The following is a 21339-nucleotide window of genomic DNA, read 5'->3' on the forward strand; positions in this document are numbered from 1 at the left end:
GCCACTGTCCAGTGGGGACAGGTCATAGGATCAGCGCCACTCATCTATCCAGAAATCAGATAGATCTTTCTTTTCCTCACCTCCCACCTCTCTCTCTCTGGGCCTGGTTGCCATGTCCCAGGCTAGAGTCCCGGATGACTACAGGCAGGAGGATGCTTCCCAGAACGGTGAAGGATGTTTAAAGATTTGGGTGAGGAGAGGAGGCACCCGGCTGAGGGAGACAGCTGGGCAAAGGTGTAGAAGTGGCAGCAGACATTTTTTAAGCTGCAAACCGAGAGAGAAGAGGTCAAACCCGCCTTAAGACAGAGAAAGTCGAAGTTTAGAGAGGCTCCGGGGCTGTGAAGATCCCGAAACAAGTTTATTGGGTTCATTAACTTTAACAGGACGAAGACACGCCTCCTCCACCCAGCTAGCCCAACTTGCTTATTAAGCTCGAGGGTTGGTTTCTGCCCAGCCAGCGAGGTGCCCCGGATCCCCACCCTCGGGCTACAAGATCCGCCCGCCCCCGCCGTCGGGCCGCGGAGCGCCGAGCGCTCGGCATCCAATCGGAGCCCAGCCCCGCCCGCAGCTCGCCCCGAGCCCAATCCCTCTGGGCTTGGCTCCGCGCCTGCCCCTCTTCCTCCGCGCGGCTCCGCCTTCAGCCCGGGCCCGGGTCTGGGCGGAGCCTAACTTCCATTCGCTCCGCCCTCGAGCCAATCAGCGGCCCCGGGTCTCCCCTGGCCCCGCCTTCGGGCCCGCCCCGGCCCAGTCCCGGGCCTGGCCTGCTCCGGCCCCACCCTCGGCCCGCCCCGCCGTCGGTGCGCGGCGGCCGGGAAGGCGCCGCCCGCAGACGCTCGGAACTGCCGACCCGAGAGCTACTCGTAGAGGGCCGGCGGCGGGAGCCGTGTGGGTCGGGCGGGGCCGAGCCGGGCCGGGGGCCGTGCGGGGGCCGGGCGGCGGCCGGGCCGGCGGACGGCGGGATGGGCTGCACCGTGAGTGCCGAGGACAAGGCGGCGGCCGAACGCTCCAAGATGATCGACAAGAACCTGCGGGAAGACGGGGAGAAGGCGGCGCGGGAGGTGAAGTTGCTGCTTTTGGGTGAGGCCGCGCCCTGCTCTGGGACCCCCGATTCCCCGCCCGAATCCCCAGACGAGGACTTTGACCTCCAGACTAAGGGCCTTCAAGTCCTGACCTCAGCCTGGACCCCCTATACCTGGACTTGAACTCCCAGACCCCGCCTGGCCAGGACGCCCAAATAATGGTTCAAAACTCTGGGTTGGCCTAGATCTCTGATCGGAAGCCCAGACTGTAGATCAGACCCTCAACTCGCAGACGCCTAACCCCCAGACCCAGAACCTGCTTGACCATCCCCCCTTGCTGACCAACCTCACAGACCCTCAGAGTCCCCCTGCATTGTCCTTCCATCCTTCTCTAGACTTTACTCAAAGCCCCAGAACCCCACTTGCCCCCCCACCCTCAGGCACCACCTGTTTTCCCCACCTGCTCCCCTTGTTCCTATTGGGCATAAATATCCCTGGGGCCCCTGCCAGCACCCACCTCCCTCCTTCCCGCTCTTTGCCCCATCCCTACTCTGAACCCTGTATCCTCCACCTGTGCACCCTGACTCCAAGGTACTTCTTCAGTGGAAACTGTGATTGCCCATGAGCCCTCTCTCCTGCCAGAACCCCTAAACCTTTAGATACTCCTGCTGCCTCCATCTGGCCCACCAGGTCGCTCTCTGCACACAGTACTACTCAAACCCCCTGCTTCTCCTCCCTAAGTCCTTTCCCCACACTTTGGCCTTCCACAGATTCCCCCACCCCTCCTGCACCGGTGGGCTGGGCCCGGCCCGGCGGGGTGGAGGGGCCCCAGACTCAGGGGCTGGACTGAGGCTCCACTGGTTGCGCTGGGGGAGGGAATCGGGCCTCAAGCTTCGCAGGGAGATTCCTCCCGCTGGCTGTTTCCCAGTTTCTAAGCCCCATCTGGGCCAGTGAGGGGGGCGTCTGGGGAGTAGGAGGGAGTGTGAGTATGGAGGAGTTTGGGTTGCGGCGCCTCCAAGGCCAGGGAAGATGGTGGCAGCTTGAGGGGTGGGGGGAAGTGGAAGTGGTGAGACAGCCGACATATTGCTGCCCCGGCGGGCGGGCCGGCCGAGGAGATATGTTGACGGGTGCTGGGCTTCCCGCACCCTTTCTGGGCCGAAAGGCCAAGAACTTGGCCTCCGGGAGTCAGGGGGCCTGTCAGATCCTGAGGCCCTGTAAGGGGGAAGTGGCGGACCAGCTAGATGAGGACTTGGGGGCCAGATGGAGTTGGGAGGCATCTGAGGTGGACTTTCACGAAGACTGTGGGCCTGGAAGCTGTCCCTAACCGGCCTCCCGCCGGGAGCAGGTGTGGTGCCCGGGGGCAGCCTGATTCGGGGGCTTTGGGGTTGGGGGAGAGATGCCCTCGCAGCAGCTCTGGAGGCTGGACAGTGTCTGTGGGGGGGTGTGGCCCCTCAGCCTCAGAGCCGCGGTGGGGTCCCCGGGCTGTGAACAGCAGAGCCTCCTTGCTGGGGGCCTGGCCAAGGGACAGTGTGTCTCCCATCTGAGCCCATCTGTTGACTGTCCCTGGGGGCCTGGCCTCAGGGGCACAGCCCAGAGGTTTCAAAATGGCATCCGTTCCGCCGCCGCTGCGGGTAGGAAGAGAAGGGGCGGGAAGGGGCGGCGGCCCAGCCTCCTGGGCTGTTTTGCGTTGGGCGCTTGCCTCTTCCTGTCTTTGCTGCGAGTGCGGCAGCACCAGTGAGTGGGTGTCGCCAAGGTGGAGGGCCCGTTGCCGCTGCCCACTGGGCCTGGGTAGGGTCCTTCCGGTATCGCTGTCTCCTGGTGCCCACCCAGGGGCCTCTGGCTGGCCCCTTCCAGGGCTGATGGGCTGAGGAGACGTGGGACTGGGCCATAGGGCCACGATACAGAGGGCTCCTGGCCCTCTGTGCACCAACCCCATTCCACTAGTCTTGTTCCTTGGAGCTCAGCTCAGGTTTTGGGCCTGGCATCCCCTCCCACGCTGGCCTGGCAGCAAGCAGGGGTGCAGGGTCTGGCTCAGCATTTTCTAGGCTGAGGAGTCCACCTCAGTATCCTGCTCCCCCTCTGGCCTTTGCTTCTTCTGTTGAATGGGCTTCCTGGGTTGGGGCCAGAGAGCGCTGGGCCCAGGATGAAGGGAATAGGGGCCCCGTAGAGGTTCCTGTTGGGGGTAGGGGATGGGAGCTAAGTAAGGCCTTGCAGAGGGTATACATCGAGGGGCTGAGAGACCTACCTCTGCCTGAAACTGCCAATCTGCCATGGCTGCCTGGGTAAGGGTCCTGGCTGGCCCATCCAGGTACCGGGAGGTGATGGGAGCCCAGCTGGGGCAGCTTCAGAGTGCTGGGTGCCTGTCCCACGTAGCGGGAAGAATTCTGTCCAGGCAACGGGACTCTTAGGTTGGGCAATTGCCAGCCTTCCCTTCCAGCCAGAACCACGCCTGCTGCCCCACCCGCATCCTGGCTCCTTGCCCTCCTGGGTAGCCCTGCTGGCGGATGGGCACCGGGGGCAGAGGCAGATGTGGTACACACCATGAGAGTGTTTTTCCTGGAGCTTGGTGGAGAGGGGCAGAGCTGCTGATACCAGCCCTACTTCTGGGATACCCCCCCCACCACCACCTAGTTCAACCTGACTGACCAACAGTTCCCAGGTGGGATGTGGGGCCTTGGCTTTGTGTTTTGGGGGAATGTCTCTGATTTGGGATGGGCTTGTGTGGGCAGCCTACAGAGAAAGGAGAGACTGTCCCTTGTAGGTTTCATGAAGACTTCAGAGTATAAATACAGCCCTTCTCTCTTGCCCCTGGCACTTTGTGTCTACTGTCCTAGCTTGGCATGCATTTCCCTTCTTTCCATCTAACTCACTCCTACTCGATTGTTCTTCAAGACTCTGCTCAGGGACCACCTCCCAGGATCCTTCCTTGACAAGGCCCCTTCAGACCGGCTGCTGAAACACCTCCTCTGGCTCCTGGTGTTACTGCTTCCCCCATCGGAGAATCATATTTGCCTGCTGCCTCTCCTTGAGACTACAGGGGCAGGGCTGTGTCCTGTTCACCTTTGAGCCTTCTGTGCCAAGCATGGAGCTTGGTGCCTATTGAATGCTTCTTGTCTGTTTGTCGAATGAACAAAGTGCTACTAGTCTGAGCACAGTCTTGGGGATGGGTGGGTAGATGGGGGAGTACAGTGACGGTCACTGAGCCTGACATATTGTGGGTAGGCAGCAAGGGCTCCACGTCAGGCCAGTGTCTGGGATTGGTGGGGGATAGCAAGAGAGTTCTTCGGGTTGTTTCTTCCTTAACTCCCCACCTGCCCAGCTGGTTCCTCAGAGGCAGCCCTTATCCCATCCTGTGCGTGCAGAACTCTTGCAGTGCTCTGTCCTGTAAAGTCCGTAGCCTGTCACAGCACAGAGCACGCAGTAGGGACTCCAGCTGTTCTATGAGAGGGGCTGGCCATGCTTCCTTTGGGCTCCAGCAGGCCTGCTGTCTTCGCCGCTCCAGGAGAGCCTGTCTAGCTCTCTGGGCCGGGACCACCCCACAGCCACGGGGTTCAGGCCAGAGCAATGCCATGGCAGTTCTTGGCCTGGCCAGTGCAGGGACTGTACCTATAAGGCCTCAGTTAGGCTTACCAAAAAAAAAAAGGGAGTTCTGGGGTCTCTGTCCAGTCTGTGTTTCTAACAAGTGGCCTGGCATATAGTCAGTGCCTATTAAGCATGTGTGGAAAGAATGAAGCTCTAGAGCACAGCCATGAACGGAGATAAGTAATTCTGGGGATGTTGCACGGCTCTTGGTCTAGCTGGAGAAGAGGTAGCCTGGGATCCTGGTTGGTTGGGTAATGAATGGGAAGAGACTGTTAATGGAGTGGGGGTGGGGGTCCTCTGAGTGGCTTTGAAAAATGAGCAGCATTTGCCAGGCATAGGGATGGGGCAGAGGGACCACCTCAGCAGGAGCACTGAGGCTGAAAGGAGGAGGGCTCACCTCTTTGGACTAGCTCTTGGGGTCACTCAGACGCAGGTTCCAATCCCAACTCCACCTAGTGCATGAGCTCAGAAACGCAGCGACAGGTAAAATCTTGTAGGTGCTCTGTTCCCCTTCTGTGATCTGGGAACTGGACGCCTGCCTGCAGCCACAGGTGTTGTGGGGACAGTGCACCAAAGCCTGGGAGTGTGGAAACCAGTGAAGGAGCCGAGCCCCTAATGGTTCCTACAGAGTTGAGAGTTCAGTGGGGAGGGCTCTCCCCAGCCTACAGGCTGCCTGGCCCCAGTCTGGAGGCCCTGGGGGAACCCCCACCCCTTGCCCTCAGGCAGCTGCTCACAGCAAGTAGGGGCACCGAGGTATGTAGACAATTGGTGCCAGCTGGAGTGACAGACTGTCCTGGGGACCATAGGCCCAATCTCTGGGGACTGAGCTGCCTTCCTGGGGGCCTGAGGTTGGGGATGTGGCTGGGCCCTAGGCACCAGGTGGGCTGGTACCCAGGCCAGCCTCCAGGTCCTCCCCGCAGTCTTCGAGGTCCCGGCTGGAGCTCATTAGCACTTGAATGGGGGGCGGGGTAGCTTGGGCCTCCAGTCTCTCCTTCCCACCCCTCCCCCAGGCAGGGCGAGGCTTTGTCTTCCTGAGCAGCATTGGAGCTCCCACACTGGGAACTGAGCAAGGGTCTCAGCCATTTCGGACTCCACCCCCTCCCCTGTGCTTGCATCCCACCCAGTCCCACCGAGCTCAGCCCCTGCCCATGACCCTAGTGTTGGTGTAGCCAACAGGAGGGACCTCTGGTTAGGAGTGGGACTGGGTTCTTCAGGGGACACCCGGAGCCAGGAGACTGGGTGAGTCAGGATGGCTTTGCAAAGGAAGTGATGCTGGAACTCCGCTGAGGGCATCCCAGGGGGCAGTGAGGTGGAGAACCCCAGATAGGGCTGAGCAGGTGGCAAGGAGAGGGAATGAATTGGCCCCATAAGCTGGAGGTGGAAGTCAAGCCAACTGGGTAGCATAGGCTTCCATGCCAGGCCCTGGGGCAGCATCAAGCCACCCACTGTGCTGAGGCGGACCCTAGGGTGCCAGATGGGGGCTGGCGTGGTCAAGGATCCCTTAGGGCATGGGCAATCCCTATTGGCCCTGGGCTGGCCTGTGCTGCAGGGGTCACTGGGTAGCATCATTGGTGTCCTTGGCCTGCAAATGTTGCCCAGCAAGTGACAGCAGGTAGGGGTGGGGCCTCATCCCATCCCTTGGAGGTCAGTAAGCCTCCAGCATCACAGGGGCTGGCACTTTGGGTGGCTTGGGCCACAGGTGGGCACAGCAGTCTCTCTTGGTCTCTGTCTCTAAAAGCCACACATTATTTTGGCAGGAACAGGATGGAAGATGCTCTGTCCACATATGCTTTGTCCATTGAGGGACCAGGGCCTTGCTCCATCATGCCCTCAGCAGAGGAAGAGACAGTCTGACATGGAGCCTGAGTGCTGCCTCCCTAAAACCCCTTTATGCTTTGGGAGGCAGGACTAGGCAGCTGGTGGCAGGGCCCAGGTCAGCATCTGTCATGTCTTCACAATATCTTGGGGCAGGAGTCCCAATCTAGGAGTACAATGAGAGGGAAGGGGTTACAGCTCATGGTGTTCATCTTGGTAGTTTGAGAGAAATAATCTCCTTGGAATAAGCAAACAGCTGCTGGGTCGGGTTGGGTCTCAGCGTTGGCCTTCGGCGCACGCTTCCAAGGCTTGGCAGTGAGTGCCAGGTCAGCTTGAAACAAAGCCTGAAGGTGGAATTGTCTAAAGCTTGTTGAGAAGGTATCCTCATGGCTTAGAGGATTCTGGGGTACAAGGCTGCTAAGCTTCAAAATCTGCAGGGGGGTGTTGATGGTGGCACCCACTGTGCCCTGGACGGGAGGAGGGGCAGTGAAGTCTGCATGGCAGGGCTGGGCCTCTCGGGGAAGTGGTGTCCACACCAGAGGAAAAGGAGGAAGCAGCTGGAGGAGGAGGAGCCCAAAAGAGGAAGAGGCTAGAAGGCTGCTCCTACTCTGCGCTGGGGTGGGGGTGCGAGCCCTGTCAACTGGGGGATCTGGAAGGTGAGCCCCACCTGCTCAGGCTCATCTCTAGGTAGCCCTCGGGGGGCCACCACTCACCAGTGGTCACTAGGTTGACATCATTCCAGGCTCCTCTGGCCCTTGTCCTGCCTCAGCAGCCACTGGGCCCAGCATCTCAGAAAAGGTGGTGCCTTTGAGAAGGATTCCAGGCCCCTCCTTTGACCACAGGAAGTGGTGGTGGCTGGGAGAGGGACTGCAGCAGTGGGGGGAGCTAGCAGGAAAGCAGAGGGCTGCTCTTATATTCCCGAGCGGCCATTGCCCTGCAAAGCCGGAAGGCCGGCTACAGGCCCAGATGAATGCCCGGAAATGGAGCAGCAGTCCTGGGATTAGCTCACTCTGGGTTTCCCCTGTCCGGGAGTGGACAGAGGGACCTTACTCTAGCCCTGGGATTGCCCTCTACTGCTACTGTCCGCTGGGCCCGGGGGTCTGGTCACTGGGCGTCAATCTCCCCTTGGTCACAACAGCAGCTGTCTCTCATTGGGCCGTGACTGTCATGTAGGACTGGACTCTGCATGGCCTCATTGTATTTAACCCTACGAGGCTGGGACTGACATGATACCCATTCCACTGATGGGGAAACAGGCTCGGAGATGTTATGTGACTTACCCAATAAGTGGAGACACCACACGTGACCAGATAGTGTCGGAGCACCTCCACACAACTCCCCCTTCCGTCAGGAGTCTGTGCCCCACTGGCAAGAGTTGGTCAGACGAGATGAGAGTCAGATGCTATGGGTCCACGTGTCTTCTACTTATGCTTGGGGACCTGTTTAGGGGGTGGGGGGCAATTCCTCTTTTAGGAGATTGAAAGGAGGCTACCTCCTCTGGAGGCTGGGGACCCAAGAATCTGTTCATGAATCTGTTTCCTGTTCAGAACCAGAAGTCTGGTGTGTGGCCACGGGGTGACTCTCCCAGTGCAGCTGCCCATCTGCCTCTCAGCCCACGTTCCCTCACAGGAAGACTCAGATCATTGCTAGGCCACTGAGTACTTGACTCGTCTCCTGACATTATGCTGCTCCTCCTGTAGCTTAACTCAGGAGGATGGAGACTAACTAGGTCTGAGGGAGGGTCGGGGCTGTCAGAGTCCCTGACAGCTGGAGGAGGAGGCATAGTAGACCAGGTCTTGGTTGCTAGTGCTTCCAGGGTGGGGGTCCCTAAGTCTGGGAGTTGTCCAGATGAGGAGAAGGGAGGAGCTTGCCTGCAGAGGGCTCCCACTAAGCAAAGGCTGTGGTGGGCTGCCTGCAGCGCTGTGTGGCAGCTGAGTGTGTCCACAGTGTGGGCCGGCAGTAGCATAGTACGTGAGGTTGGTCCTCATGCTCCTCAGCCTGTGAGTCGGAGTTTTGTGGCCTTGCCTTCCCCTGTGGAGGTTCCGGGGTGGGGGTCTGCTCTGTCATCAGGCCAGGCCGCAGGGGGCTGAGGAACCTGGGGAGCCTTAGGACAGCTATAGCAGATGCTTCAAGGACTTGCTGGGCCATGAGGCCATGCACAGAACAAAAAACCTGCATCTTTATGGCCACTCAAGACTTTGGGTCCCAGAAAGCCCACTCCCCCACCTTCTTCACTGTGTGACCTCAGGCTGCCCTTTGCCCTCTCTGTGCCCGGTCCTGAGACTGTGATGTCATGATTCTCCGCAAGGCCCCATGGCTTGTGGGCACAGAGACAAACTGTGTGCTTGGGCTGGACCTTGGGGCAGTTTGGGGTGAGTGTGAAGATCCAAGGGAGGCTGCTCAGGGCAGGCCTTCAGTTTGGCACACTCCGTGGAGGGCTACAGTTCATAGATGGGAACATTGAGGCCTGGGGGCTGGGCATCTCCCCACAACAAATCTGAAGAGAGGTGGGGTGACTCAGATTCTTCGAAAACAACAAGAGGATTCCTTCAATGAAGAAGCATCCAGGAAGAGGAGTGTGTCAATTGGCCTGGTTCTTGTATGACCTGGGCCCTGTCAAGCATCTTTTGGCTCCTGGAAAGGGTGAGACCTGTAGCCTAGGCCAGCAATGAGCAGGTCTCAGGGCCTCCTCCCTTCCAAGCTGGCCTGCCTTTGCCCAGTGCCTCAGTTTCCCTTTGTCCAGTGGGCAGGGCTCCACTACAGGGGACACGGCCCTGTCCCTGAAAGCCCTCTTCATGTCTGGTAGGTCCCCAAGCCTCTCCCTTACACAGAAAGCTCTGACTTGGGAAGAGTAGACCAGATCTTGGTTGCTAGTGCCTCCCTGGTGGGGGCATCACAAACCCCTGGAAGCCACTGGAAGCTGCCCAAGTGGTAGAGACTGAAGAGAGGGGAGTTCCAGGTTTATGAGGGCAGCTGGGGGAGGCAAGGCCACACTTGTGGGTGGGGGTGTCGCAGCCTCCTGTCCCTGCCCCCCACAGCGCCAGACCCTGATGACAGACGCCTTGGAGGCTGTGAGGGTACCAAAGAGTAGCACCTGGAGGAAGGAAGAGACGCCAGGGGCGGGGCTTGGAGGGCCTTTGTCTGGCGGGCGCCCTCCCCCTCTCTCCCATTTCCATTGTTCCCTTGTGTGCCCGGTCTCCGGCGGCTGAGGGCCTCCCAGGCCTGGGAGAGGACATTGAGCGAGGGTCCAGGCACCTCCCCCAGCTGCCCCTGGCCTAGGCGGCTTTTCTGGAGCAAATACTCCCCAGCCCTGCCCATGCCCCGCCTCCCCCACCGTCTCCGGCTGCCGGGCGCCCCCTGGTGGCGGCGGGACTTGGGACCCTGAGGCCGCAGGGGAGGGGCCCGAGAGCCAAGGGGCCCGGAACCACTGCCTGGGCCAGAGACGTGGCACCTTCCTGGGATGAGAGTGGGAGGTGGTGGCCAGGCTGCCTTTGGGGTAGGCTTCCCAGGGTTCACCCCCACCTTCTCCCTGTGCCCCACTAGGGCAGCCTGAGGGGTGGCAGTGGAGGCGGGCCTGGTACTGTGGGTTTGAGCTGGGCTGCAGCCCAAGTCTACCCTGTGGTCCCAGCCCTGCTGCTTATGAGAATCTCTGCCCTCAGGCCGCCACGTCAGCTGGCTGCTCTCCCTAGCCCCATGTGTTCCAGGGGAGCCCACCAGCGAGGGAGCCTCTGCCCAGCCTTGTGAGCACAGTCAGTGAGCAGTGTCTGCGGCAAGGCTCTGCAGCGGGAAGGAGGCCCCAGCTATGTAGCGGTACTGGCTTATGTGGAGGGGGAGTGACGAACTCAGAGCCAGAAGCCCAAAAAGGACCGAGTGGCTCTGACTGCTGTCCCATGCTACACAAGTCCCTGCAGGGAATGGCAGTGCCAAGCCAGCTTGTTAGCCACTGGTCACAGCCCTCCATGGTGCCTTGTTGGAAAGCCTCAGACACTCTTCTTCCAATGAGGTGGCCACAGCAGGCCACTCTGTAGGTTGTGGTTACAGTGACCTATGCAGCATGGCCATTGTAGGCTGCAGGAAATGAAAGGTTTGGGGTTGTCTGTGATCTTCCATAGAGTAGAAACATAGTGATGTGATGATAACTTTTATCTGAGCGTTCACCGTGTGCTGGGCACTATGAGAAGCTCTTTGTGTCTAATCCTCCCCTCCCTCTTGAAAGAGATAATGGTGGTGTCCTGTTTCACAGATGAGGTGCCAGAGCAAGGGCAGGAAGGGGATGAAGTTCTTAGAAACATCAGGAAGGATCAGGGTGGGCACCAGGGCCATGGAAGGTCTGAACCTCTCTCTGGGAGAGAATCTGAGAGTGAGAGATGGGCCAGCTGGCCACTCGAGGCTTGGCAGCCTCTACAGAAGGGAAACTGAGGCCAGAGAGGACAGTGGTATGTCGGCCTCCCAGCAGGGGCAAAGCCTGGTCTGGAACATAAGGGGTCCAGGATTGACAGCCGTGACCTGATGCTGGGGCTGGGATGGCATCAGGCAACTCGACCAGCGGTCCCATCTCTGCTGCAGAGGCCCTGGCTGGCCTTGGCTCTTGCTCGGGCAGGTGGAGCTCTGCTGTCTCCCTTCCCCCATCTGTTCCCTCCTCCGTTGGGGCCCAGCACTCCCAGAGTGGAAGCAGATGTTCTAATGCAGAGCAGCCACTGTTGCCAGCACATCGTGGCAATTACTGCCTGCCTGCTGGGGGCCCAGCATCTGCACCCTGGGGCAAGGGCTGCAGAGGTTTCTTCTTGATGGGAAGAGGTCTGGCGCAAAAGGAGCACTGCAGCCAGCCTAGGGAGCCTCTGTGGGCCCCTCTGATCTCACCCAGCTGGAGAGGGGAGCGCCTGGTGGGGTCCTCTGCAAGTTGGAGACTCCCGCCACCTTCCGTCATCAGAAGCACTCATCAGAAGCACGTTTGCAGCGGTCGTTTGCAGCAGTCCAGAGCCAGCTAGTGAAGACCCCTCCCTGTGAGGGGAAGGTCAGGGCTGGGTGGGAAGAGCCAGGTACTCAGCATCAGCAGAGTATCAGCAAACTCCAAGCCAAGTACTAGCTTATCTGCTAGGGGAGTATGGTCAGGCCCTGAAGGGATGGGGCCCTGAGGAGGGGGTGAAGGGCGGGGCTGGGACCTACAGCTCCTGGGGCGCCTCGCCCCACCTGTTCCACCATCTCACGTACCTCTGCCCCTGCTCCCTGGTCTGCTTATTGTAACTGCTCCTGGGCCATGCCTCTGCTTCTGTCCCTGTGTTCCCACAGCTTCCTGCCTGGCCACCAGCACCACACCCTTGTCCTGCCACTCACTCCTTCCTGCTTGAGTCACAGCCACTGGGAGGACAAAGGGACTGTCCCAAGTCCAGGGATGGAGGCTTCATGATTTTTGTTTGTCCACCTGTCAAACGGGGGCAGAGAATGTCCTCCTAACCCTCAAAATGTCAAAGGAAGGGAGCCCGAGGCCCAAAGGGGATAGGAAAATGGGCCCTCAGTTGGGTGGGACAGGGAGCAAGTGTCCTGGCTGCTGCCTGGTCCCCCATGTACTGCCCACCTCTGTGTCTGCCAGGTCTCCTGCTGCTAGGAAAATCAGATGCAAAGCAAGTTTGTGCTGTTATCCCTATCTCTGGGCAGGGTCATGGAACACCACGCCACTACCAGGAGAGTGGTCAAGACGCCAGACAAGGAAACTGGTGCCTTGGGTGACATGGTCCCAAACACACAAGTGGGGATACCTCACCAAAATCTCAGGTCCCCTGTGCCCTGCAGAGGTGTCCACTCTGAGTCTAGGTTTGCCTGGCTGGGGCCGGCATGATTGATCTGACTCATCACTTCAGATCCTTTGCCTTGGTCCCCCATTGGGACCCCAATCCTAGCTAAGACCCCTGATTCCTGAGTCTTCCTCTGCCCCAGGATGTGCTTCCTTTCTCCTGCTCTGTGGGAGCAAGTGTCTAGGTGGGAAGGACAGCCAGGGGGTCTGGTTGGCCAGGCTAGCACTGCCCTCCCTGGTCCTAGATATTTGGACCCTGGAGGATGGGCCTCTGTGGTTGGGCATCACTCTCAGATCTTCCTAGGCCCTCGCCCCATGTCTCCACTCGACAGGTGTGGCATGTCAGTGTGGGGGACTCTGCTGTTCCTCTGTCACGCACAGCCCAACAGAGAAACAGTACTGCCGTTTGACCAAGCCCATGTCCAGGGGATGCACTGGGATAGGTGCTTCAAGTGCCTAGAGGCTGAACTGATAGGCTTGTTGCCTCACACCACCCCCCAGCCTACCCAGAGCCTGTACCCTTGGGGGCTCCTCCTCCCCGCCGCCCATTAGTCCTCTGTCCTGGGAAGCAGGCCTGGGACAGTCAGAAGCCTGGTGATACCAGGCAGCCATTGGCATTTGTGAAGAGAGCCCAGACCCTTCTCAGGAGGCCACTGGGTTTTGGACATACCCAGCCTATGCCCTGTGAGGGACCCAGCTGTGCCTCTGTTTGTCCTGGTAAAATGTAGCTCTGAGGTGGGGTGGGTATGATAAATGGAGGTGGGCAGGGGCCTTGGCAGGGACAGGGTGGGGGTGCTCTACTACCGCTTGGAGCGCACTGCAGAGATTCAAGAGCAATGTCGGCCTGGGAAGGCAGGTAGTGAACCCAGCAACAGGTGCAGTTGAAGCTCGAGGACCTTGTAGCTCAGCTGCAGTACAGGGCTCTTGGGTCAGCCCTAGGAGGCCAGCAAGGTGGGCCACCCACAGGGGGGATTATGACTGCGTGACAGCAGCCACTCTGTTTCCTCATTTGTGAGGTGGGATTGCTGTGATTCAGTTGCTTAGTAGGCGTAGAATAGCATCTGGCACATAGAGGGCGCTGTTTGTGGCTTTGCCATCAGGATGCTTGCTGACACTATTCTAGTTTATGTTAGCCACTCACCCTCTGAGATTGTCTTCACCTACCCTGAGGGATGAGGGAGCCAGAGTTCCCGAATGTAACCTCCCCACAGACCCCACCACCTGGCCTGCTGAGCTGCTCAGAGGGACAGACCTACCACAACCATCAAGAGGGTTTAGGACACATGTAAATGGGGCATGGGGCACATATGCCCAGCAAAGAAAACTACCTGGGCAAATGCCTAGTGCTGGCAAGAGGCAGAGCCTGGCAGGTGCAGGTGTGATGGGCAGTGAAGGGGGAGGAGCAGAGGGATCAGTCTGGGCAGGTGCTGGGAGGGAAAGCTGGCCCCACTGAGATGTGTTCTACTTGGAGTTTAGGACAGTGAAAGGAAGAAATGAGGTCCTGCCCCCACTCCCACCATCCTGCGCCAGGGAGATAGGGTAGCCCTCCTGGTCTTCACACTTCCCTGCAGACTCCCTGGGGAATGTGGGTTTCTGGGCTGCACCCCTCGAGATCTGGCTTTGTGTGTCTAGGGTGGAACCTGGGAATCTGCTTCTTTTCTTTTCTTTTCTTTTCTTTTTTTTTTTCTTTCTTTCTTTTCTTTCTTCACTCTCCCAGGCCCTCCTGCAGTAGAGCCACATTTTGAGAAAGATGGGGCAGGCCAGACATCGTAGTCCTATGTGTCTCCCTGCCCATCTGAATCCTGGCTGTACAATCTTTGGCCAGGACTACTTTTCAGAGCCTCAGTGTCCTTGTCTGTAAAATGGGAACCGAAACAATATGTTTGTGGAGCTAATAGGACAGTCATGGGGAAGAGTACTAGCAAATCCCTCAGTAGTGGCCGAAGAGAACACAGAATGGGCCTCTGCCAGACTTAGAAACATCTTGCATCCGCCCAGAGGTGTGTACGTATGGGTCCATGTGTGTGTCTCCCAAGTCCCAGCCTCCATTTGCTTAGGGTAGACTTGGGCCATGCCTGGGAGCCAGCAGTATGACACTGTGCCCCAGCCTAGGCCCCTTGATGGTTTAGAGTATGAGGAGAAGAGGGACTACTACACTGCTGGAGTGTGCAGGGCTGCTTCCTGCCAGCTGTGCCCAGGCCTCAAGTTGGCAAACCTACACACATGAAAATGACAGGGAGACTCCTGAGGGCTGGCCTTGTCTCCAGCCAAAGCCCCTGAGCTCAGTCAGTGGGGGGCGGGGGTGCCATGGTTTGCAGTGAAGCTTGTGGGAAGCCAAGGCTTGGGGTGAGTCCACCAGGAGTGCAGGTGGTCTAGGTTGCCTTGACCACTGTGGCCCTGCCAGCTGCACCCTTGGTAGCTTTGCTGCCCACCAGGCCCAACTGTCTCTTTCTCCCTGTGCAGTTGATGGGGAGGGGCTGCTGGCGGCTAGGCCACTGGTTAGTTATGCGTGTAGCCCCACTGGGCTGTTCCCTGACCGTCTGTGTTCTCTGTTCCAGGTGCTGGGGAGTCAGGGAAGAGCACCATTGTCAAGCAGATGAAGTAAGTGCTGTGTGTGAGAGGCAGCTGCCAAACCCTGGTTTCCCCTCTTCTTCCTCTGGGTCTGTACTGCCCCCTGAGTAATGGCCCAGCCAGTCTTCACCAGGCCCAGGACCTTGTCCGAGGCAGTCACTTATCCTCAGGTCCCAGGGTGTCGGGGGAAGTTTCCTCCTCTCTGTAATAGACCCTGCAGGCCCCAACAGCTCCAGGAGGCCATGTGTGGTTCTTGTGCCCTATGGGCCCTAACTCCTGACCCCTGGCTGCCAGGATCATCCACGAGGATGGCTACTCAGAGGAGGAATGCCGGCAGTACCGGGCAGTTGTCTACAGCAACACCATCCAGTCTATCATGGCTATTGTCAAAGCCATGGGCAATCTGCAGATTGACTTTGATGACCCCTCCCGAGCGGTATGTCCTCCCCTCAACCCCCACCTGCCTCCCTAAAGGCCTCAGAGCAAGCCTTGTCCTGGGGAACCTGGGAACACCCAAGCATGGGCCCCCAGGATGGAGGCGTCCCTGCCTTGGACAGGTAGGGTGGGGGGTGCTCCTGTGACTGGCTGACGCCTCACCACTGTGCCCAGGATGATGCTAGGCAGCTGTTTGCACTGTCTTGCACTGCTGAGGAGCAGGGCGTGCTCCCTGAGGATCTGTCCGGTGTCATCCGGAGGCTCTGGGCTGACAACGGTGTGCAGGCCTGCTTTGGCCGCTCCCGGGAGTACCAGCTCAACGACTCCGCTGCCTAGTGAGTACTTCAAGGGGCTGGGCAGGGTTCGGGGGTTCGGGACCGCAGGCTGGAGTGGAGGGCTGGAGCACCCTCAGAAAGACACTGCCAGTCTTTGTTTACAAAGCTGATGACTGTCAACCAAGGCCTTGGTGTTTTTGCCTTGAGGTGGGGGGCCTGGCATTGAAAGCCGGGAGGGGAGGAAGAGCCAGCAGGCCTGCTGTTCCTCCAGAGCCAATTGAGTCTAATCTGTCTGTAGACGTAATCATTCTAAAGAGCATTTGCTGCCACCCGTGCCAAGCCCTGTGCAAGGCTTGAGGGACCCAGTGATGAGTGGAACAGACAAATCCGTGAGCAGTGACTACTCCAGTGTCGGGGTCGTGGTGGGAGTGGGGGAAGGTCCAGAGGAGGGACTGCCTCAGCCAAGTTCTGCACGAGAGATGGGCAGAGGAGGAATAGGAAAAGCTCCTTGAGGGGCGAGGGGTGGAGCGCAGCATGTACACAGTCCTAGGGGGAGTAGTGCTGGCCGCAGATGTTCAGACTGGCCGGAGAGGAAGACACCAGGAGAAGAGACTGGGAGCTGCCAGATGTCACGTGCAGATGACAACCCAGGGCTCCGCTGGGGAGTCACGGGGGTTCTAGGAGTTCCAGAGGCCCGGCCCATAGGCTCATGCTCTGAACTCCACCCCTGAGCTACCTACCCAGTGCCAGGCCTACTGCAGGGGGCTGAGCACCCATAGAGAACAGGACAGGTTGGTGGCCAGTGCTGATGGCTGTGGGGCTGTAGGGGACATGCACAGGCTTTTTGGATTGTGCCACCCAGATAGGGAGCTGTCCTTGTGCTCATACCTGCCCCTCCCACCTCCACTGAAGTCAGCCCCTCTGTTTGCCTCCCCTTTCTCTCCTGCTGCCCATCTAGCCCTGAGCTTGCCCAGAGAGGGGCTGGGCCAGGGCCAGGGTGGGTAGGAGGCCAGCCCTGCCTGGCCCTGAGCCCTGCCCCAGGCACATGGACTGATTCCCTCTCCTTGCAGGGGCCTCAATGCTCTTGTGAGTGCCCCCCACAGGAACTGCAGAATCGCAGCCAAACACAACAACACAACGGGGCCTCTAGACCTCAGGGCCTCTAGACCTCAGCGCCCCACCCCCAGAGGTCACAGAGGCTCAGCTCCAGCAGAGCGGGCAGGGGTAGGCCTTGTCAACCATTAGCACCTGTGTGTCTGGGGCATTCAAGGAGATGGGGATGGGGCCACCTTCAAGGCCACTCCCAACTTGTTCATCGTGCATTCTTCATTCCCCAGACATAAAGCACCCATTGTGTGCCCAGCACTGTTCTAGGTGTGGGGGTTCAACAGTGACACAGGTCCTGCCCTCCCAGATCACCCCGGGTGGGGAGTGGATTGGAATGCTGCAGGGAGCAGTCCTTCGAGGTTGCTGGCGGGTGGTGGGTCCCTGTCTGTGGTGAGCCCTGCTGGGGAGAAGGGAGAGGCTGGTGTGGAACCCAGCCCCTAGGCAGGAGCTTCTTCAAAGGCAACAGGGTCCAGTAAGCGGGTCATAGCACATGCGTCATGGGCCCTCATGGTCCTTCCTGTTTTTCTGTTCTGTCCCCGCGTCTCTGAGGTCATTTCCCGCTGGCCCCAGCAGGCCTGCGCCAGGATTGAGACACCAGCACTGGGTCAGCAGCTCGAAGGACCCAGTCCCAGGGCAGAGCTAGTCCCAGGGCCTGGCAAGGGGCAGTGTTGATACCAATCAAGGGAGCTGGTAATGAGGAGCCCCTGGGACTCCTGCCAAACAGGTGTCCATGCCTTCCCCCTGAGGAGCCCAAATTTTATTGGGCACTGGGCGCAGAGCCCATTGAGGCTGGCAGGCCCCAACCTGTCCAACCCCACACCAAGGGCCACAGCAGGCTACTCTGCATTGGGTGCCATAATTGTGTCAATTAGCATCCTGAATCCCTCGCAGAAGGACTAATTTGCCCCCTCCCGCCCGCCTCAGTCTGCAGCCCCACTGGCTTGGATCCGGTCTGAGGCAGGCCTGGCTCAGGCCTGGGTGCTAGGGCTTGGCTGGCCAGGCATAGAGTAGCACCTCCTCTGGGCCTATTCCACAGGCAAGAGGCGAGGGATTCTGGTCCAGTTTTTCTCATCTGAGCAGTGAATGTAATGAGGGCAAGGGTCAAAAAGGCAAGGGCTTTGTCTGAGAAATGAGGGGATGGGAGGGAGAGGGACCTGGGTCAGCTTGCCCAGGGTCCAGGTACAGAGGCTTCATGCTGGCCCCCACTGACCCACCTGCCCCCACCTCTAGCTACCTGAATGACCTGGAGCGCATTGCACAGAGTGACTACATCCCCACACAGCAGGACGTGCTACGGACCCGTGTGAAGACCACGGGCATCGTGGAGACGCACTTCACCTTCAAGGATCTGCACTTCAAGTGAGCTGGCATGTGGGCAGGGTGGCAGGGCAGGACTTGCAAGTCTTTGGGGTGACAGATGGTGGGGGGCACCCTCACCCAAGGCCTGTTAATGGCGATGTTGGGCGATGCTGGGCAGGATGGGCCATTCTGGGAGTCCCCAGCCCTGCTCCGAGGTTTCTCGGCTGTGTGGTCGCCAGTGGGTCACCTACTCTGTTGCCTCCGCCCCGTGTGGCTGCCTTGGTGACCAAGTCTGGCCCTGCCTGCGCAGACACACTGGCCCAGAACCAGGCATAATAAGGCAGACAAGTATGGATAATTCCATGACAAGAGCTGCCCCACTCTGAGCCGGTGTCTATCCTCGGCCAGCTTGTGCAATGGGGACCCTCTCTTGGAATTGCCTTTTCTGGAGCTAAGGTGACCTTGTGTCTGCAGGATGTTTGATGTGGGTGGTCAGCGGTCTGAGCGGAAGAAGTGGATCCACTGCTTTGAGGGTGTCACGGCCATCATCTTCTGTGTAGCCTTGAGCGCCTATGACCTGGTGCTAGCTGAGGATGAGGAGATGGTGAGAGGCCGAGAGGCCACTGGGGGGATGTGGGGGTGAGGGGCAGGGGCAGGTGCTGACCGAGCTGTCCTGCCCCCAGAACCGCATGCATGAGAGCATGAAGCTGTTTGACAGTATCTGCAACAACAAGTGGTTCACAGACACGTCCATCATCCTCTTCCTCAACAAGAAGGACCTGTTTGAGGAGAAGATCACACACAGCCCCCTGACCATCTGCTTCCCTGAGTACACAGGTGTGGGGACTGGGCCTCTGGGGAGGAGCTGGTGGTGACCAGGTGGTGCACAGGCGCCCCCCGCTGGACAGAAGGGTAACTGCAGGACATTCATGCAGGAGCTGGTGCCTCACTTAGGCTTAGGTCCTTGTGTCTGCACACAGGGCATGTACCCCTTACATGTGCACAGTCAGGAGCCCCTCTTTATACACTCAGGTGTGCATGTACACTCACATTGTCACCCCTGACACGTGCACATGTTCTATGTTTGTCTGTTTACACGCACAGAACTTTCTCGTTCATGTGGGACAGGCCTGCCTGTTGCACAGGTGGCACAAGTCCTCACCATTGTGTCTCCCACAGGGGCCAACAAGTATGAGGAGGCAGCCAGCTACATCCAGAGTAAGTTTGAGGACCTGAACAAGCGCAAGGATACCAAGGAGATCTACACGCACTTCACGTGCGCCACTGACACCAAGAACGTGCAGTTCGTGTTTGATGCCGTCACCGACGTCATCATCAAGAACAACCTGAAGGACTGCGGCCTCTTCTGAGGGGCAGTGGGACCTGGCAGGATGGTGAGCCTGGGGTGGAACAGAGTGGAGCCATAGAGCCCAGAGAATGGACCAGTGGGGGTGGGGAGGTTGGGGCGGGGGTGGAGAGCCTGGGAGCCCAGGGCAGTAGGGCAGCTGGATGACTGAATGAGGGGTGCCAAGGAGGCAGCACACAGGTAGGCTGGACAGAGGTCCTGACAGAAGCACCCGGCTGTGCACTAGGGGAGAGCGAAAGGGCTGAGTTGACCTCCCTTGGAGAATATTTACCTCCTCACCCCCAAAGCCACTGGCCAAGCTGCTGGCCCCTCAGTGTGACTAGTCTGGGCTTAGCCCTGTAGTCTTTCCCTCAGAGCTATCTGAGGGTCCTGGGCTGACCCTGGCCCAATCAGCCTGGGGGAGATGGGGAGGACTCCCGCTAGTGCTGTAGACTCCCCTCCCTCATGTAACCCAGCAACAGACCCTGGCTTCTGGGCAGCCCTTGTATCCCTGGTAACAGGGGGATGAGAAAAACGAGAGGGTCATTGTTTAGGGAGGTGGGAGGAGAGGCATACCCTGGCTACCTCCCGACTCACACTCTGACTGTCCCCCATCTCCAGGGCCACCGCCGACTCTGCTCCCCCCAGCTCCTGAGGAAGACGGGGGCAAGAGGACCACACTCCCTGCCTGCCCCCCCCTTCCCCGGCTGCTTTCCCCCCTCTTTACTCTCTCTGTTCTTGGCTCCCCTGTCCAACCTCCTCCCCTCAGATCCAGAGACTCGGGGCGGGGTGGGGGGAGGAAATGCCACAGGCCTCCCTGTTTGAAGCCGCCCCTTGTCCTAGGTGCCGGGAATGACCGCGGTACCCCCTTCCCGGGCATCTGTTTTGGTTTTAACCATTGTCTTATTCTGTGACGGGGGAGGGGAGCATATGCTGAGTCTCCCAAGGCCTGTGTCTGGAGGGGCACTCACTTCTCCAGCCTGGGACCCCTGGCTTCGCTCAACACCAGCCCCTGACCCAGCCCAAGTCCAAATGTTTACAGGGAGCCTCCTGCCCGTCCCACCCCTCCAGCCGCTCGGAGGCCCCAAAGGAAAAAGCACAAGAAGCGTGAGACGCCACCATTCCTGGAGACTACAGTCCACCTGCTCATTCTCGTAGCTTTTTAAAAAAATGAAAGTAAAGGAAAAAAAAAAAAAAAAGACAAAACTGCAAACCTAGAAAACTTTTTAGAAAAAAACTATTTAAAACTGTCAGATCCTGACCAGCGCCCACCCAGCCCCCTTCCAGTGATTCCGTGCCTTGAGTGTGTCTGCGTGTTTACACCCATCCCTCTGCTGGCTACCCCCCGCAACCCATGCGGGCAGCTCCCCTGCCCTTCCCCGCCCTGCCCTCCACAGAATTGGGTTCCAAGGGCTTTTCCAGACAACTGCCAACATCACCGAGGGCCCCATCCCAGTGGCCCTGGGCCCTGGCTCCATTAACCTAAATGTAGCTCTTTAGCGCTAACCTAGGAACCGCCGCTGCCTGCTGAGGGCCATGCCCCTCATGCCCTTGCCCCAGGCCTGGGTCCTTCAGCGTTGAACACTTCCTTGCTTTTTTCACATGTTTTATGGAATTGTTCACCTGGTTTGAAATAATAAAATGTAGAAAGAAAAAAAAATACCAAGTACTGCTCAGTAGCTCTTCTGTCCAGGGCCAGAGACTGAGACTAAAGCTGTGTCAAGGTGCTAGTGACCAGAATCCTCATTTGTGGCTAGCGCCTGGGGTGCCCACTCCTCCCAGCGCCCTGGCAGCCTCGGGTTTGTGGCAGTCTTCAAGCTCTACCGGAGCCGTTCCTCTAAGGGATTCTTCTCTATGGGGAGCATGCCCAGTGAGTCTTGCAGAAGGAAAATGTGACTTCTGACCTCCCAGGCCCAAGGCTCAGAGACCACGAACTGCTGAGCCCCTGGTATACCCTCCCCTGCTCAGGACTGGGCTTCTTGGGGTTGACTAAACAGAAAGTTGGGGTACATGTTCAAAAAAGGTCTCTGCCCCAGTGGTCCCCCTCCAAACGTGGAGGGGAGTGACAGGCAGGTGACTACACTTCAGTGTGTGGGTAGC

The 21339-nt window shown here is 58.9% G+C and overlaps 1 protein-coding gene across 1 annotated transcript; it reads left to right on the forward strand.

Annotated features, from left to right (window-relative positions):
- Positions 1-813: 813 nt before the first annotated feature.
- Positions 814-20899, forward strand: GNAI2 (G protein subunit alpha i2). Its single transcript, XM_041762855.1, has 9 exons — positions 814-1077; positions 14766-14808; positions 15073-15214; positions 15388-15548; positions 17826-17954; positions 18369-18498; positions 18578-18731; positions 19074-19288; positions 19861-20899. The coding sequence occupies exons 1-8, from the start codon at positions 960-962 to the stop codon at positions 19262-19264; spliced, it is 1068 nt and encodes a 355-aa protein (XP_041618789.1). The 5' UTR covers positions 814-959; the 3' UTR covers positions 19265-19288; positions 19861-20899.
- Positions 20900-21339: the final 440 nt, after the last annotated feature.

This window comes from Vulpes lagopus, chromosome 7 (genome assembly GCF_018345385.1).
Source record: "Vulpes lagopus strain Blue_001 chromosome 7, ASM1834538v1, whole genome shotgun sequence".
NCBI lineage: Eukaryota > Metazoa > Chordata > Mammalia > Carnivora > Canidae > Vulpes > Vulpes lagopus.

Bases quoted from the DNA above. Each gene is read 5' to 3' on its own strand.
- GNAI2 (XM_041762855.1), top strand. From the start codon at position 960: ATGGGCTGCACCGTGAGTGCCGAGGACAAGGCGGCGGCCGAACGCTCC. The intron at 15,549-17,825 runs GTGAGTACTTCA...CCCCACCTCTAG, and splicing joins CTCAACGACTCCGCTGCCTA to CTACCTGAATGACCTGGAGC. The intron at 18,499-18,577 runs GTGAGAGGCCGA...TCCTGCCCCCAG, and splicing joins TAGCTGAGGATGAGGAGATG to AACCGCATGCATGAGAGCAT.